At 48.7% G+C, this 17,096-nt stretch overlaps 3 protein-coding genes across 7 annotated transcripts; 1 reads left to right on the forward strand and 2 right to left on the reverse strand.

Moving 5' to 3' along the window:
- Window positions 1-1,524: 1,524 nt before the first annotated feature.
- On the reverse strand, window positions 1,525-8,649 carry mynn (myoneurin). 2 transcript variants are annotated; one of them, XM_078096248.1, is made up of 9 exons: window positions 8,580-8,649; window positions 7,957-8,005; window positions 6,592-6,922; window positions 5,486-6,492; window positions 4,175-4,334; window positions 3,513-3,691; window positions 3,306-3,392; window positions 2,853-2,978; window positions 1,525-2,752 (listed from the first exon to the last, which is right to left on the reverse strand). In XM_078096248.1, the coding sequence occupies exons 3-9, from the start codon at window positions 6,855-6,857 to the stop codon at window positions 2,373-2,375; spliced, it is 2,205 nt and encodes a 734-aa protein (XP_077952374.1). In that variant the 5' UTR covers window positions 6,858-6,922; window positions 7,957-8,005; window positions 8,580-8,649; the 3' UTR covers window positions 1,525-2,372. The 2 variants fall into 2 exon arrangements, with proteins under 2 accessions (XP_077952374.1, XP_077952375.1); XM_078096249.1 differs by lacking the exon at window positions 8,580-8,649 and adding an exon at window positions 8,427-8,561.
- A 230-nt stretch (window positions 8,650-8,879) lies between these two features.
- lrrc34 (leucine rich repeat containing 34) lies at window positions 8,880-11,667 on the forward strand. The gene is given in 10 exon segments (XM_078096254.1): window positions 8,880-9,160; window positions 9,427-9,600; window positions 9,602-9,683; window positions 9,782-9,868; window positions 9,971-10,099; window positions 10,177-10,272; window positions 10,342-10,496; window positions 10,588-10,743; window positions 11,180-11,306; window positions 11,375-11,667. Coding segments are annotated over 10 exon segments (1,452 nt in total). The 3' UTR covers window positions 11,540-11,667.
- A 932-nt stretch (window positions 11,668-12,599) lies between these two features.
- lrrc31 (leucine rich repeat containing 31) lies at window positions 12,600-16,865 on the reverse strand. Of its 4 annotated transcripts, none has more exons than XM_078096253.1 (10): window positions 16,562-16,865; window positions 16,264-16,428; window positions 15,885-16,028; window positions 15,421-15,588; window positions 15,116-15,205; window positions 14,724-14,906; window positions 14,170-14,337; window positions 13,851-14,015; window positions 13,273-13,428; window positions 12,600-13,135 (listed from the first exon to the last, which is right to left on the reverse strand). In XM_078096253.1, exons 1-10 carry the CDS (start codon window positions 16,572-16,574, stop codon window positions 12,765-12,767), a joined length of 1,623 nt encoding a protein of 540 aa, XP_077952379.1. In that variant the 5' UTR covers window positions 16,575-16,865; the 3' UTR covers window positions 12,600-12,764. The 4 variants fall into 4 exon arrangements, with proteins under 4 accessions (XP_077952379.1, XP_077952376.1, XP_077952377.1 ...); XM_078096250.1 differs by having other exon boundaries at window positions 15,041-15,205; window positions 16,562-16,796; XM_078096251.1 differs by having other exon boundaries at window positions 14,724-14,903; window positions 15,041-15,205; window positions 16,562-16,774.
- Window positions 16,866-17,096: the final 231 nt, after the last annotated feature.

A 17,096-nucleotide genomic window follows, 5' to 3' on the forward strand; every position in this document is an offset into this window, starting at 1 on the left:
TTGTCTATTGTCACACTGTCTACTGTCACGCACCAACCGCCAAGACAAATTCCTTGTTTGACATATTTTGTCAATAAATGTTTCCTGATTCCTGATGCATGACGTGATTTGCCTTTGAGCAAAATGTTTGAACCTTTTGCAGACGAGCCTCTTTTTTTGGCCTCTGCTCTGGAACTACTTGGTCTATTTGTACAATGTTCTTTGTAAAGGGGAACCCCACCGTAAGTACTATAATGTGTGACAGTCAGTTCATATGTTACTGTTGAAAACATATATCAATCCGTGTAATTAAACATACAAAGTCATGAGGTTCTCAGCTAATATAGAAAAACTCAAATACCACAACAAATAATAAATACAAGTAACAGTAACACGAGAGCTTAATAGAAACTAAAACTTTAAGTCCCATTGATCAGAATATTGAGAGATGACAAAAAAAAAGATTAATGAGGATAACATTGCTCATGAAGTTGAATACTGCACAATGTTGACATAAAGTCGCACATTGTGTTTATTAATATAATAAATCATTGAGCGTCCCGCTCTCTTGATGGGCGGAGTAAATAGAGTAGTTTGAAATTCCTAATTTATATTATTTATTTTAATATCTGCCAACCAAAACAAGCTCAACGAGCAAATATAAAGGATTAGAAAGGAAGAAAGGTACATTTCTCATTTGATTTGATTTTTATTTATGTTTATTGTGACGGGTCAGTCTTCCAACTTCCGGTAACCTCCCTTGTTTTCTCCAGCTTGCTGCGGCTGATGACGTCCAGCGGTTTGCTCAGATGAATCTCGCCTGCAGAACAGAAGGAAACGCGGTGGAACATTAAAGGAGCTTTACGAAGATTCATGGGTGGAAAACACGTGACGTGTTCTGTTTCATCTGCAGGGCTCGAGCCTGCAAATCAGCTGCAGCACGTCGTTAATGTGTCGGCGGCTCTGTGTTTATATGGGGGGGGGGGGGCAGACTGTCCTCCTCTCTGGAGAGCCGGACCGTCTGGAGAGAAGGGGGGCAGGAGAACCAGAACCAGGACTGAGAGGGGCAGCCTGAGACTCTGCTGCGGTAGAACGAGGACTTCTTTAGGGCGCCGATGCTCAGAGAACTACCGCTTTACTCCACAGGGGGCGCCGGAACCACCAGCAAATAAAAGCGCTTATTAATAACGTCAACATTTCGTAGTATTGATCACCTGCGTGGCTGTAAATCCAGAAATATTGCATTTCAGAGAGTTTCGCTTGTACAATATTCACAAATAAATATACTGTATAAATTTCAATATATATATACAAATTAATCTAGAAATTGCTTTAGTTTGAATGTAAAAAAAAACAATTTTGCTGTTAAATAATTTAATGTTATTTGTGTGTGTATATTTATCCTAGTTTGAAAGTACAAACCCATTTCGTTGTGAAATTGTTTGTACTTCAAATTAAATATTCTTTTGTTATTGATTTTCAACATGTAGAAACACCTTAAAAAAAATCAGGTTTGTACCAAATAAACAAAAGCAGAGACAGAAATGAATGTGATGAGTAATCGTTTATTGTCCCTTTCTGTTTACTCTCGTCCTGTCGTAGTTTTCACACAGCGGTTCACTCGTCGATGGGATTCACTCAGACCGCAATCATCAAGGATCATAAACAAACTAAAGCACAAAACAAAACAGTTCAAAGTTGATAGAAATAAAACTCATCTGCTTCAAAAATAAAATAAAAACATTTAACACTGAAAACAAAAAGCTTGTTAGCATCAACAGTGATGATAATAATAAAATCACCATCACGCTTTACGACAAATAAAATCACAGCTCGTCTCCTATCGGCTACGCAACCCTCGACAACGATGTGAGCGGCGGAAACCTGACAAACGCTCTCATCCAATCAGACGGCGTGTTTTTGGTAAGTTAGTTTAAGTAGTCGGCTTCATCCGGTGATCAGAAAGCAGCGGCGACAAAAGAATGAATGTGTGCGGCGACACAAACGACACAACCCCCCCTCCAATGAACCAGGAAGTTAACGTGAAGGGTTACATGTGTTGTCTTGTGCCCCCGCCCCCCCTTTCTACGAGCTACAGCAACATCGGTCAACAAACCAGCAGCTCGTTTGTTCAGAGGTGAAATTGAGAGCACCCGAAATGTTGGAACTCCTCCCTCACGGCGACGACGTGCGATTGGTCAAAGCTGAAACAGGAAGTTGATTACGGACAAATTCGGTGGATCTCCCCCCTCTCTCCCCTCCCCCCGTCCAAGTGAGGTGGTGAAGTGAGTTGGTCCAACCGGTTTGTTTACGTCGATCAGCAGACCGAAGTGTGGAATTGTAGTAAAAGCAGAACCGTCCCTCTGACCGCCGGGCGCCGTCTACCCGACGACTCACTGCTGGGGCGCGTTGGGCTCGCCGTTGTCCACCGTCCTGATGATGACGATCTGCTCCAGGCTCTGGGCCGGGGAGGGCGGGGGCCGCAGCTGCTCCACCAGCGCGTGGAGCGTGTCCGAGTTGATGGTCTGCTCCGGGTCGGGCTCAAAGGTCACCTGGTCAGCGGCGGCGGCGATGGGGGTGTGAGTGGGCTCCGCCTTGAAGTCCTGAACGATGGCGGCGGTGGCGGCTGCAGAGGGCGGGGGCGGGGCTTTGGGGGTGGTCGGGTCCGGGTTGGTGGGCTCCCCGCCTTCGGGGATGGAAGCCATGCCTTTGTTTTCCTGGGTGAGTTTGCTCTGGACGAACGCCACGGGATGACTGGAGGCCAGGAGGACGACTGAGGAGACGCACACGCACACACACACACACACACGCGGTCACTGAGCTGCCGTGGTCTTACATCTCTGTATCGGGACAGGCGTGCACGCCGGGCTCACCTGCTCTGGCTCTCTCCTTGTGTTGTCGCACTTCATCAGCGTGAGCCTTCTCCTGGTGTTTGATCATGTTCTTCACGCTGGCAAAGCGGTTTCCACACAGCAGACACTGCACTCCGTTGTTCCCCTCTGCACACACACACACACACACACACACACACACAGACACAGACACACACAGACACACACAGACAGACAGACAGACAGACATCACGTTCAGCTGCGAGTTCATTTGTTTACAACACTTCCTTGTTTCCTTGCCGGCGTGCTGGCACCTTAAAGTAACTCCTCCCACAGCGTGTACGCATCACTGGATATCCGTGAACATTGTTTACTGAAGTCTGAGCGGAGAGTTTCTCATTTAAATTCAAAAGGCCTCCATTCTGTCCTCGGCTTGTTCGGTGGGATCAACATGGTAACGGTCAGTGCCGTTGACGGCTCAGCGGGAGAACTCACCCGGGTGAAGTCGCCTCATGTGTTTCTTCAGCTCCGAAGACGTCACAAAGCTTCCGTTGCACTGCGCACATTTGTAAGGAGTCTCGCCTAAAGCGCGCACACACACACACACACACGCACACACGCACGCACGCACACACACACACAAAACAGAGTAATTAAACACTGCACTGCAGAGGGGTGCGAGGAAGAATGAAAGCGGCTCACCGGTGTGTTTGCGGGCGTGAGCGATGAGCGAGGACGAGACGGAGAACGACATGCCGCACAGGTCGCACTGGTACGGTTTCTCTCCCGTGTGCCGCCGCTTGTGGTACGTCAGCGTGCTCGACTGAGCGAAGGCCTGACCGCAGATGTCACAGACGTACGGTTTCTCCCCGCTGTGCAATCTGAGGACACACACACACACACACACACACACACACACACACACACACACACACACACACACACACACACACACACACACACACACACACACACACACACACACACACACACAGAGTTTGTTTAAGAAACAATATTTCCATTTTGAGAGACTGGACCCAATCTTCCGTCCCATGACGGATCATTTCAATCATTAATCTCAAGAACAATAAATATATGTGGTGGTACATCATGTTTTCAGGGAATTAGTTAAATAAATACATGATTTTTCTTTACTGCTGTGTGAATCAGATTTCTACGTTGTTGTCATAATGTGTTTTCTCCTTAATTTAAGAACTTTAGTGCAATTTTTAAGTTTTGAGTGAAATTATAGATCGATAAATATTTCCAGAGAAACAGGAGTAGTAAAAATCACCCTTTGAGTGAACTGAATCTAACAGTGATATTATCATTGTTAATAATATAACAAGAAGTAGTAATAATACCTGATGTGTATCTTGTAGTTGGATGAGGTAGCGAACTTGAAGCCGCAGCGCTCGCAGGTGTACGGCTTCTCCTCGCCGTGGTGCATCCGGCGGTGAGCGACCAGCTGACACTTCTGGGCGAAGCACTTGTCGCACTCGGAGCAGTTGAACGGCTTCTCGCCTGCAAACGAACGCCAGAGACTCAAAGTCAGAAATAACGGCAGTGTGAGATGTTTCTCCTCATGGAGTTCATCAGGACTTATTTTCCATCCAACTGAATAAGCCAAACATCACCTTTATTAAGGGTGTGATTATTTATTCTAATGCCTGCAGAGCCGATCTTCAATGTTCTTACTTCACTAAAAGTGCACAGCAATTCTGGGTGTTTATCAAGAAAATAAATGGTGTATTTCCTTCTTTTCTGTGCTGCAATTCAGTACTTAGGTTAAGATATTCCTTTATTAGTCCCACAAAGGGGAAATTCACAGGATCGCGGCAGCAAAGTGGACAGTGCACAGAAAACACATGGTAAAAAACAAGAGCAGCAGTAATAAGTAATAAGGTAAAACAGAAATATAATAATGATAGACACAAATAAAATTAAAAAGGAGCGCAAAGACCACATTAACTAAATATACTGGTTGTAAAGACATCGACTTGAACTCAAAGTTATGGGCGCTCAAACAATTCAGCGAAATAGAACTGACAAAGTGACTGATAATTTAAAGCAGTGGTTCTCAAACTTTTTCTGTCGCGCCCCCAAAAATGTGACAAAATGCTCCATGATGAATTTTTATTGAAATAACGACATTTTGTGACTCCATGTGTGCTTTTATTAATAATAGAATAAAGAAAATGTAAGTCCCTTTCATGTAAACCAGATTGCTCCATCAGACATAAAATGTGCAGTTTGTTGGAACAATGCAAATAAAGTTGTGCAAAAAAGAACTAATATTTGTCAAAAAATAGCTCATTGTATCAGCCTAATTAACATGTTTTGTACTGAATATCTTTTCAGGATAATAAAAAAAAAGTTCAACCTGTGAAAAATAAAACAAAATATGGTTCAAATATTTGGCAATAAAGAGTCTTGAGAAAGACACTGAAGCCCCAGTTGCTTCACAGCAGCACACTGCTCCTTAACTACTAAGGATGAGTGAAATGCAGGAATCATTTCCCCAAGTGGGATTAATAAAGGATTATAAATAAAAGTTTAATTTTTCATTTAAATTAAATTTTTTTTTTTATCTACATCTCCCCCAGCCCCTCGCGCCTCACCAGAGGGTCGGGCCCCACAGTTTGAGAACCACTGATTTCATTCCGTTTCCTCACCTGTGTGGATGCGCAGGTGAGTCTTCAGCTGGGTCGCCTGTCTGAAGTTCTTGGAGCAGAAGATGCAGACGAAGGGCTTCAGGCCCTTGTGGATCTTCTCGTGTCGCCGCAGGCTGCTCACGTCCTTGAACAGCTTGTTGCACTCGGTGCACGACAGCGACAGCTCATCCATTTCCTGCTCCCCGATCTCGCCGTCGTCCATCTCCTCCCCCACCACGTAGTCGTCATCGCTCCCCGCCCCGCCGCTCTCCTCTTCTTCCAGCTCCTCCTCCATGATCTTCCTCCGGCCTCGCCCCCTTCCTCTCCCTCTGCCCCGCCCCCTTCCTCTGCCACGGCCCCTACGCCCCTCGCCGAAGCTCAGCCGGGGCTTCTTTGCCCCGAAGTCGTCGTCGTCGTCTTCCTGGGAGGGGCTCCAGTCCTCAGAGAAGTCTCCGAAATCTTTCACGCTCCCATCGGAATCTTCCAAATACGGATCCTGGGTCTTGAGCGCCCCTCTGCCCCTGCCTCTCCCCCGGCCCCTCCCCCGGCCTCTGCCCCTCCCCCTGTAGCTCTGGGGTTTGGGCGTGGCATCGGCGGAACCGCTCGGCTCCACGAACTCGCTGCTGACTCTCTTCGGCCGGCCTCTCTTCCTCCCCGTTCCTCTTACGACGCTCTTCGGCGCGGCGGGGGTGTACTCCTCGCCGCTCTTCTCTCCATCTCCAATATCTGCATAGGCAGTGGCGGCCTCCTCCTCTTCCTCCTCCTCCTCCTTCTTCTCCTTCTGCTGCTCCCCGCCGGGCGCCCCCTCCTCCTGACCCCCCACCACGACGGAGACGATGGACAGGGGAACCGGCGAGCTGGGGCTGCCGGCAGAGGCCGGGCTCGGAGGAGAGTGACCAGCTTCTTTATCCACCTCCGACTGGGACGTTTCACTCAGCTCGGACCAGTGGGGGGTCTCCACCAGGTACCTGGTGGCCTCGGATATCCCCAGGAACAGAGCGGCTCGACGCACAGCCGCCTGTCTGGTGCTGAAAAGCCCGTAAAAACAGACACATCCTTTAAAGCGACGTCACGGGTCGTTTCATCCCAAACATCGTGGGGTGCACTCGACGCCATTTTGATTTTACCTGCTGAGATTCATCTGTCCGGTGTAGATGAACTCCAACAGCTTCTCCAGGGCGTAGCGGCTGACTTTTTCGGGGTCCAGCGTGGTGACCTCTTGACCCCGCTCGGCCTGGGTGGAGAAGTACTTGCTGAACGCTGCCAGGATGTTGCGGTGGGCTCGGAACTCCACGTCTCGCACCATTATGGTGATGTCGCACAGGAAGTCCATCTCCCGCTGCTGGTGCAGGCGCTGCAACAGCAGCTTCCCGTGACTGGTGACCTGAGCCATCGCTGCCGCCGACGGAGGGAGGAGACGTGAACGCCGCTGTGTTTTATTGCTCCTCTTATTGACCTCTGCACAAAGACACAATCAACGGAGTTTGGTTTGTAACTCACAGATAACGAGCGCCACAATTAAAGACGCATGAATCCAGTTCATCAAACAACATTATTAAGAATACGTTATTTACATAATTCCCACTAAACAATGTTGGTGCTATGTGATAATCTGTTTATTACATTTGAGAGTTTTAGAGACATTTATAAAAAGATAAAAGGGTCAATTTTATGCAACCAAAAAAAAAAACGTAAATATTTGATTATTTTCTTAAATACTGCTTTCAAATAACTATTATGCAAATTCCAGAATATTAGATGTGTTGTAGTACTGAAGAGACAACCCTTAAAACCAAACTCAGGTATAAAGATTGATTCTGTAAATATAAAAGGCTCAATAATTCTGCTGGCCACTGCGCTGAGCAAAGACAATGAAAACAGGAAGAAACCAAGTGGCTCGTAGCTTCAACCTTATTTTTGGACAACAATGGAGGCTCTCCATCTCTGACATGAGGACAGGATTCTGAGGGACCCGTCTCACATCCGTCTCATTATTCTTTCCTCCTAACATCTAGAATAACACTTGACAAGAAAGCACATTCATCTGTACTTAAGTAGCTGGATTCTAAGCAAGGGGGCACTGTTGCATATAGTCATCATTTCCATGTTTTTCCAACTTTTGGCATGTGCAATATTTATTTGGACACACCTTTGACTGATACACATTTAAATGGGGGGGGGGGGTTCTGTACTGCCTTGATTATATTGTTTCAAGTTGCAGCTTCCCCATAAAAATAAAGTATATATCGTTATTAAAAAACTATAAAAAGGTAAAATACTGACTTCTCTTTGTAGTGTTGACGCACTTTATTATGTATTTAATACCCTTCGGGCATTTAATACATGAAAAGATCAATTTAAAGTCCTACAAATTGAATAGGGTTCTATGGGGCCAACAGAATACCTATTTTCAATTAAAATAATGATACATGACCTCAAAGCACATTTAAAATACAATTAAAAGCATTCGTATAATAAAAGTACCAACTTACTGTTAGTAGTTTGTCTCCTCTTTCTTTAACTCTTAAATTGTAGCTTTCTCTGTTGGAGGACACATGCATTTAGAAAAAGAGAATGGAGAATTATGAAAGTATATGATAGCACATATGTAAACACTCATCGGTGGATATTATTCTCAGCAGCTTCGACAGGTGAGATGGAAAAAAAGTAGTTTTGGAAAATAAAAGCTCACGCCCGCTTCCTGAGCAGGCCTCGCGCTCATGCTAATGCTAACAGCGGTGTCGTAGCTAGCTTAAGCCGACTTCTGGCGGCCGTCCGTCGGTATCGCGTTCCGGTAGATGAAGACTCCAGCCGATGAGTACTCCACTCACGGAACCACGTTAGCCGGTTGACCGTTTAAACCGGGGCGGGGGACTAACTAGCGGTGCTAACCATTTTCGTAGTGGCGAGAAAAAGCGCGGAAAACATTGTGCTCTTATTTCGAAGGCTCGTCGTTTGGTACCGGCGGTGTGTGTCGATGCAAGTGGCCGCTAAATGTCAGAAAACACCAATTTCACCGACGGGGCGCCGGCACGCGTCGTCGGATTGAACAAATCGAGTTAGTAAACACGTTAATGTTTATCCGGCACGAAGTAAATAAAAGCAGAAAAACTACCTTCTTGGTATCCGCGATCTTCAGCCATTATCCCGTGACGTCAGGGATTCTCGCGAGACTGTGCCGTTAACTGGCAAAGAAGAGTCGGTTTGGTCAAGATGAACACCGCTTTGCCCGGATAAAAAAACGGACGAGAGTGGAGCGTTGATTACTATCGTAGAATTACTAGCAAACATGAATAATTACATTTGAAAAAAATCCACATTTTACTCTCTTTATTACACACGTTTTTAAACATGACCCGCTCGATTTCTGGGCCTGTTCATATATTGTGAGATTAGGAAAACAAAAAGTATATCCATGATCGGGGCATCCAAGAATGCCCCGTCGTATGATAACAATCTTTTGTTGAGCTTAAATTTAAACGTTTTTTATAAAACATTTTTGTATGACCTTTATTGTCTTGTCGGTCCTTTGCAAGATGTCATCTCGACTTGTTGCCATAGAAACTCAAACTCAACGACAGGTCCCAGGATGGCTGCAGTAAACATGTCCGCGTGTTACTCCGCTGTCTGCGCAGACCATGAGATAGAAATCAATCCACACGTTAAGGAGGTTTTAGAGAAGACTACGCTAACAGGGTAAGTGCATACATCTAAATTGAGTTATTCAAAGTTGACCTTCTTTCACTAAAAGTGAAGGTTAAGATTATCTTTAACTTTTTTTAATAGATATTCTACGGTAACGTCACAGTTAAGAAATGAAATGTTACTACTACAATTTATATACCTGGGGCAAAAACAAAAACTACATCATGTAACGTTACCTGGTTTTATTTTAGACTCATTAATATGGACGTCATGACGTCGTGAAGTCAATATAAGTATTGTTGTTGTTGTTTATTTAGCACTGGTGTGACAATAAAACTGCCAGGAAACAGTCGCCGGGGAAACGCTCAGCGACTTGATGACGACGACGTTCTTGCCCTCTCAAAATGCTTGAGAAACAATAAGAGTGTAACAGGTGGGCGAACACCTTCGCTTAGGACACTTTCATCTCCTCTTTTAAACAAAGTAAAGGTAGTTTTGTGCATCAACAGGTCTCGATGTCGGGTACAATAACATAACAGACAAAGGGGTTGAACACCTAGTCGACCTCCTACAGGTGAGCAGGAGCTGGATGACGCTCTCCACCAGATTCTTCTTCTTGTTATTTCTCACATGACTGATGTTGTGGTGGATCCTTCCGTTGTCACCGAGCAGGACGACAGCTCGTCTCTGCGCTCTCTGGACCTGATGTTCAACGACATCCGGGGAGCCGGAGCGGAAGTTCTCGCAAGGAGCCTCCAGGTCTGTAACTATACACACACACGACTAATGCTTTCTGCTTCCCGCTGAACGGGGTTTATTATTGGGTTTGTTTTCACGCCCTCTCTCTCTCTCTCTCTGCAGTGCAACAGCACCTTGCTCTCCCTCAGGCTGTCCGGCAATAAGATCGAGCGCAGAGGAGCCGCGCACCTGGCCAGCGTGCTGCAGGTGAACAGCACCCTGAGGGAGCTGGAGCTGGCCGACTGTGACCTGGTAAACACACACACACGCGCGCGCACACACATGTACACGCATGTACAAAGATTACCGAGTGACCTTTTCCCCCACAGGACACTCAGGGCGTGATGGCGTTGGCCGTCGCTCTGGGAAGCAACGAGACTCTTCTCTCCGTCGACCTCAGCCGCCCGCTGCTCCCCAGCCTGCAGGTACGCGGCCCCCAAAAGGTCCCTTCAGACGCACGCGCGCCTTCAGCTGATGGGGTGTCCGTCCCGCAGGAGGAGTGGGCGGTGCACGCGTCCGAGATGCTGGCGGCGAACGGCGGCCTGCTGGAGCTCCACCTGGGGAAGATGGGGATGGGCGACGCGGGGATGGAGAGGCTGAGCGCCGGCCTGAGGCTCAACGGCAGCCTGCGCTACCTGGACCTCCGCTGGTAGAGACGCCCCCCCCCCCCCCCACGCTTGCTCTTCTGGGTTGGTGAAGAGGGGAATATAGTTGTTTTTTTCCCCCCGGTTTGTGCGCAGCAACCGCGTGACTCGCGACGGCGTGCGTCACCTGGCCGAGCTGCTGAAGCAGAGCCGGACCCTGCAGGTGGTGGATCTGTCGTCCAATCGGATCGAAGACGAAGGCGCTGCGTACCTGAGTGAGGGCGTGGCCTGGCCGGGCTGCGTCCTGAGGGAGTGAGTCCACAACGCCCAGCGCGTGTTATCTACTGTCTCCCGTCGGTTTAAGGGGTTCAAAGGTCTGGGGAGGAAATAGGTAAAGGTCAAAGGTCATATGAAGTAAAGGTTTCCAGTTTTTACCTAGTGGCTTTCTTTACTTTGAATAGGAGAAAATATTGCGTTTCTTACTTAATTTAAGTGCTGTTCGTTGCTCTAAGAAGGTATCAAGCTTCCACTTGTTCTACGGGTCTGTAGAGGGGAAAGTTTATTGAGTCATTTTGAAGTCTGATTCATTTCAAGAGGCCTGAAGATTTAAAGGTTTCCAATAATTCAAATCTCAAGTTTACTCCATAGGGTAGTTGAATGTTTTTTAAGATCTGAAGGTGAAAAGTAGAGGTGAAATATTTAATATTTCCTCGCTGCATGTCACCAGCTGAATAAACTTCTCCTTCAGGCTGTCGGTCAGAAGCAACCACGTGGGGACGGAGGGGCTGCTCTCTCTGGCTCAGGCTCTGATGGCGAGCACCGCTCTGAGCCACCTTTACATCTGGGGGAACCGCCTGGAGGAGCCCGTCTGTCAGGTACCCCCCCCCACTCGCCCCACCAGTCCCCAAGGGACACACTTTAACCCTCGGCTCTCTCTCTCCAGGTGTTCGGGGAGATGATCGCCAGCGGCCGTCTCCCTCCGAGCCGGACCGACGTCAGCGCGTACGAGGCGGACGGCCGGACGTTTCTCGCCGAGGCCTTCCGTGGTTTGAGGAGACGCCGCTTCGGGGCGGACGTCGACACGTTCCCCTGCGATGCCTCGATGTGAGGCCTCGATGTGAGGCCGCCGTCCCGGCGCTCGGTTCCCTGCAGTCCAGCTGGGCTTCAAAGTGGAAATACAAACCAAATAGAACAATGAAGAAGAGATGTTTTCAATTAAAGGTGCATCGATATTCATCACAGGCTTTGGGAGTCATATATATATCATAGATCAACCTGAACCGTTTCTACCGTCGCCTTAAGGTCAACTAAAGGTCAACTGAAGGTCGTCCCAAATCTCAGAGCTCCGCCCCAACTTTGCCCTTTCTTTGTTTAAATACTCAAGTTCACTTCTGGATTTTAGTTCATAGTTAAATTACATCACATGTCATTTATCTGACGCTTTTATCCAAAGCGACTTACAATAAGAACATTTAACCATAAGGACACAAACTCAGAAGAACAAGAAACAAGAAAGTGTGATTTCATCAAATAAGCCGATGTACAACTCGCTGTAGATAAGAACCATTATAAGTCCAATGTGAGTGCTACAGTTAGTTAGTGTGTTAGTGGAGGTAGAGTCTGAAGAGGTGTGTCTTTAGTCTGAAGATGTGAAGGCTCTCTGTGGTCCTGATGTCTTCAGAGACCTCCTTCCACCATTTAGGAGCAGGACAGCAAAGAGTGGAGATCTAGTCGAGTGTTTTGCTCTCAGCGAGGAGGAACAAGCAGTTTATCACATGCAGAGCGGAGAGTGCGGGTCGGGGTGTCGGGTTGGACCAGGTCCTGGATGTAAACTTGACCCCATCCATTCACAGCATGGTACCTGAGCACCATGTTTAGAACTGGATGAGCCACCGGTACCAGTGAAGAGAGCGGAGGAGTGGAGGAGTGAGGGAGAACTTAGGAAGGTTAAAGACCAGTGGAGCTGCTGCATTCTGGATGAGCTGCAGAGGCTGAATGGAGGTAGCAGGAGACCTGCAGGACAGAGTTACAGTAGTCCAGGCGGGAGACGACAAGAGCCTGAATCAGTACCTTCTGAGTGAGAAAAGGACGTGTTCTCCTAAATTTATGTTCTACAAAATGAGCTGTTTTACAAGGTTGTTCATCATAAGTGAAAGATCTGAGTCAGGTGACATGATGACATCATCACTGTGTGAGATGCTTTTTATTTAGCCTTTTCTTTATAGTACTTTATAGCACCTCTCAGTGTTGTTTTACATGGAACTGTTCAATAAACAAATGACTACTAATAACAACATCTTGTAATTCCATTGATCCTCATCGGTGACGTTCCTCTACTCCTCCGGACTCTCCCGATTGGTCGCCTCGGATGATGACGCGGATGACGTCGTCGCGTCCCACTCCAGCAGGACGCCCCTCTTCCTCAGGCTGTGGGTCAGCTGCTCTCTGTCCCGGGGGCCGGCGGTCCAGCGCTGTGCCGCCAGGCGGTTCAGCGCCGGGAGGCCGGGCAGCGCGCGGAGGAGCGCCGGCAGCCAGGCCGAGCAGGGGGCAGAGGTCAAAGGTCGCAGGCTGAGGTCGACGTCCCGCAGCGAGGCCAGGCCCCCCGCCGCCAACAGGGCGGACCAGCCGTCCTCGCCCACGGAGCCATTGTAGGACACGTCCAACGTGCGCAGGGAGGACAGGACGCCACGTCGGCACGCGGCACCTGGACCGCACCAACGAAGAAGAACATTGAAACTTAGTTACTGACAGTTTGTCATTCTCTTAAGCTTCCGTTTTACGAGCATTGTCTTTTGCGTGCACGTGTGTGTGTGTGTGTGTGTGCGTGTGCGTGTGTGTTACCCAGGTGACGCAGGTCCTCAGTGGTGAGGTCACAGCTGCTGAGGCGGAGCTCCAGGACGACAGACGGCTGCAAAGCGTCGAGCAGCAGAGCCAAACGCCCGCCGACCACTTTGCACCAGGACACGTCCACGCTGAGCAGGCAGGGCACGGCCAGAGCTGAGACACACACACGCACACGCACACACGCACGCATGCACAGACTCAAGAAAGGCCTTTTTTTTCAAACATTTTTACCAAATTACTATTTTAAATATGATACGTTTATTTTTTACTATTGGACAACTGAGACGCACTTTGTGATTAAAGATGATACAATAAACAGAACTGAAGAAAATCAATTAGTAAATTAAATACAGTCAAAAGGATGAATACATTCTATATTTGTATTGGTAATTTGCTTTTGTTTTTAAGGGATCTTGTGTATTTAAAAATAAAATACATATGGTTTCTAAAACGGATCATAAAATTAGGTATTATTCGAAGCGGTTGTCATAGAAGCAGAAGTAGTTTTGATAGTACACAAGTACAGTGAGGGTAGTACAGCTGAGAGTACTGATATCAGTAGTATTTATTGGTACCCAGAGCAGTGAAGGAGTCCCGGTTCAGGCTGCAGCTGTTGAGCGGCAGCCGCCTCATCTGTGGCAGCGGGAGGGCGGCGACCAGCCGGTCAGCCACGCCCCCTGCCTCCTGATTGGACGACACATCAAGCTGGGTCAGCCCCACCAGACAGGGAAGCACCTGGACTGGAGACAACAGGGTCACGTGACCGGCGACCTCTGACACTCACCCACAGTCAGAGGTCCACGCACGAAAGTGCACGTGCACACGCGCACACACACGCACACGCACACACACACACACACACACACACACACACACACACACACACAGACTCACTCAGGGCCTCCAGATCGGAGTGTGTGAGCCGGCACTGGTGGAGGTCGAGGCTCTCCAGGTGTGTGAGGTGAGCCAGGTGGGGCGCGAGGGCGTCCAGGCCTCCAGCCAGACTCTTGTTACAGGACAGGTCCAACTCTCGCAATGAGGGGAGATGATGGAGCGAACCACCTGCAGGACAGTGACGGGGGGCAGAATAAATAATCTTTTATTAGTATAAATGTATGAAAAACTCCCTGTAATGAAACCTCAGGGTGGAGGTTTAAACCGCTTCAGTTCAAAAGGTCGACGTAACTCTGTGGCGAGTTGATTGATTGATTAAATATAGCAACCTATTTAAAACATTACGTCACTGAGAGAAACTGAAAACGGTCACTTTGACAGGAAGCTGCTGGAAAACTGGAGGGATGATCCCCAAAATGATTCACTTTTTTTAGGTTCAAACATTTGGGAAACTTTGGAGATTTAAGGAAAATGGCGGGAACTGGGGGGCAGAAACCGACACTTTCCACCACGAAGCAACATCTTTGCCTCTGGGGTTCCTGCGGATCTCCTACCGAGAGCCTCCAGGTCGCCCGGCCTCAGGCCGCAGTCCTGCAGGCGGAGCGTGGCGAGCGCGGCGGCGTGGGGGAGACGGGAGGCGAGCGCCATGAAGCCGCCGGCGTCCACTTCCTGTGCGAGCTGAGGGTTACAGGAGAGGTCCAGCACACAGAGGCCGGGGGCAGCAGACACCATCCCTGCTGATAACGTGTTACACAGACGAGTGGGGGGGGGGGGGGGGGGGGTTAGGTGCGCTCTCCCGGGGCATTCTGGGAAATGTATGAACTCTGAAATGGAAGCAGACGCCCCGGTGGTGACGGGGTAACGTCGGTACCCAGTGCCGTGGCGTCGGCCGCAGTGAGCCGACAGGCCACCAGGTGGAGCTCCCTCAGCGGAGGGGGGAGTTTACCCAGCAGGCATTGCAAAGCGACGCCGCCGACGCCGCGGTTCCAGGACAAATCCAGCACCTCCAGGAGAGGGACGGAGCCGAGGGCCTCGCCTGCACAAGAGCAAAGCACGACAAACAAATCTGTTTGAGTGGTGAGGAGCCCGAGCAAACATCTGGAACCCACAAAGTAGAACCAACGAGGATCGAACCCGTTGATGACAAACACGAAGGCAGCAGATCATAAAAAGAGCTGCAAACAAGCCTGTATGATGTTAATACATCATTGATGAGGTGTGAGGAGCAATGATTTGTTGGACGCGACCCACCCAGCGCCGCCACGTCGGCGGCGGTCAGCCTGCAGCTGCACAGCCTCAGCGCTCTGATCCCGCCCACCTGCTGGAGGTGAGAGGTCAACGCTGCCAGGCATCCACCAATCAGCTCGTTCCAGGAGACGTCCAGCTCCTCCAGCCGGGGCAGGAGGCGGAGCAACGTCGCTGAGGACGAGGACGGAGCGTTTAAATGCAAAAACCTGAATCTAAACTGTCGTCTGCGTGTTTTTATTTCTACACAATCGCTAATTGAATTACTTCAAATATATGCAACCACTGAATTGTTTAACCAAAAGTGGATAAAAATGTAGAATAGATTTATATAAACAATCTATATTTGATCCTACTCATAAGTTGGACTCGTTTTTTAATCCAACATGTATTCACATGTATGTGAAAATCTAAATATGCATCCTGTTGCAGTAGCGCGACGACGTCATTGGACTGAAGCGCGCACTCACCTAACTCCAGCAGGTCGGTGGCCGTGAGGTCACAGTGGGACAGACGCAGGCTGCGGCTGTCGGCCTTCTTCCCCAACTTCTGCAGGAAGGCGCACACTCGACCCCACCCGCCGTCCCGCTCGCCCCCGGCCGCCTCGGCCGCGCCTGCAGCACACGCACCACACGCACGCACACACGCACGCACACACACATCAACCTCACAAGCTTCTTTTCTTTCACATTCTTCATGTCTTAACATCAATGTCTTCCGCTTGTCTGCAGTCATAGAAGTACATGTGTAATGTATATATATATTATAATATGATATGTGCATAAGATGCTCAATCGTCCCTCTGTGAGATGAATCAGGTGTTTTTTGGGGGTAAACTGGGAATCGAACCTGAGGCCGGTCTCGTCTCCTCCGCGGCCTCGGGGATCCGGTCCCGGGACAGGAAGCGTCCCAGCGGCTTCCTGTCCGACGCCGCGCGCTTCCTGCGGATCTGGTTCAGGATGAGGTCGAGGGGGGAGCCCCTCTTACCGCCGCCGTCCCGCCCCCGCTGACCTCCTGACCAATGAGAGGAAAGAAAACCCAGAGCACGTCACGGCCTTTAAATATACCCCGTCCAAGTGAATATACAGGACCTCAGCTAATGTAAACGTTTTCTAATAAATGTGCTGCAGTAAAGAGTGAATCCTACCTGCCGTCTCCATGAGCAGGTGAGAAGAGTTGAGCTCCGAAACAAACCCGAGTGATGTTTAAAATAAACGGTGATGCGTTCACGGCCCGTTTGTTCGCAGAGATAAACAAGTCTAACGGAGCAACGCCTGAACTACATCACAAACCTCATTTTAGATTTTACCCCCCGCGGCTTCTTCTGCGACGGACTTCTGCCTCGCATCAACACCTGTATGACGTCACGTCCCGTGCTCGTCAGGTGGCTGATCCCGGAAGTGCGCCGCCCTCAGTAAACGTTGCCATCGCGACTGCACGAGGACTTGATCGTCAGTGCGTTTTTTAATTCTTTATTTTTTAAAGGATTCTGAAAGTACTGAAGTTACTACTCTGGTTACTTATACCACAGTGTAGAAATACTTCTCCCAGATCAGTTATCAATATAAATACTGTGTTGAATAAAGCACCAACTCCTCACATTGGAACAACTGAAATACAGGTTTGATATTTCTTTTTCAAAAATGGACTGATTATATTACAATATATATTTTACCATTTTC

Source organism: Gasterosteus aculeatus, chromosome 21 (genome assembly GCF_964276395.1).
Source record: "Gasterosteus aculeatus chromosome 21, fGasAcu3.hap1.1, whole genome shotgun sequence".
Classification (NCBI taxonomy): domain Eukaryota; kingdom Metazoa; phylum Chordata; class Actinopteri; order Perciformes; family Gasterosteidae; genus Gasterosteus; species Gasterosteus aculeatus.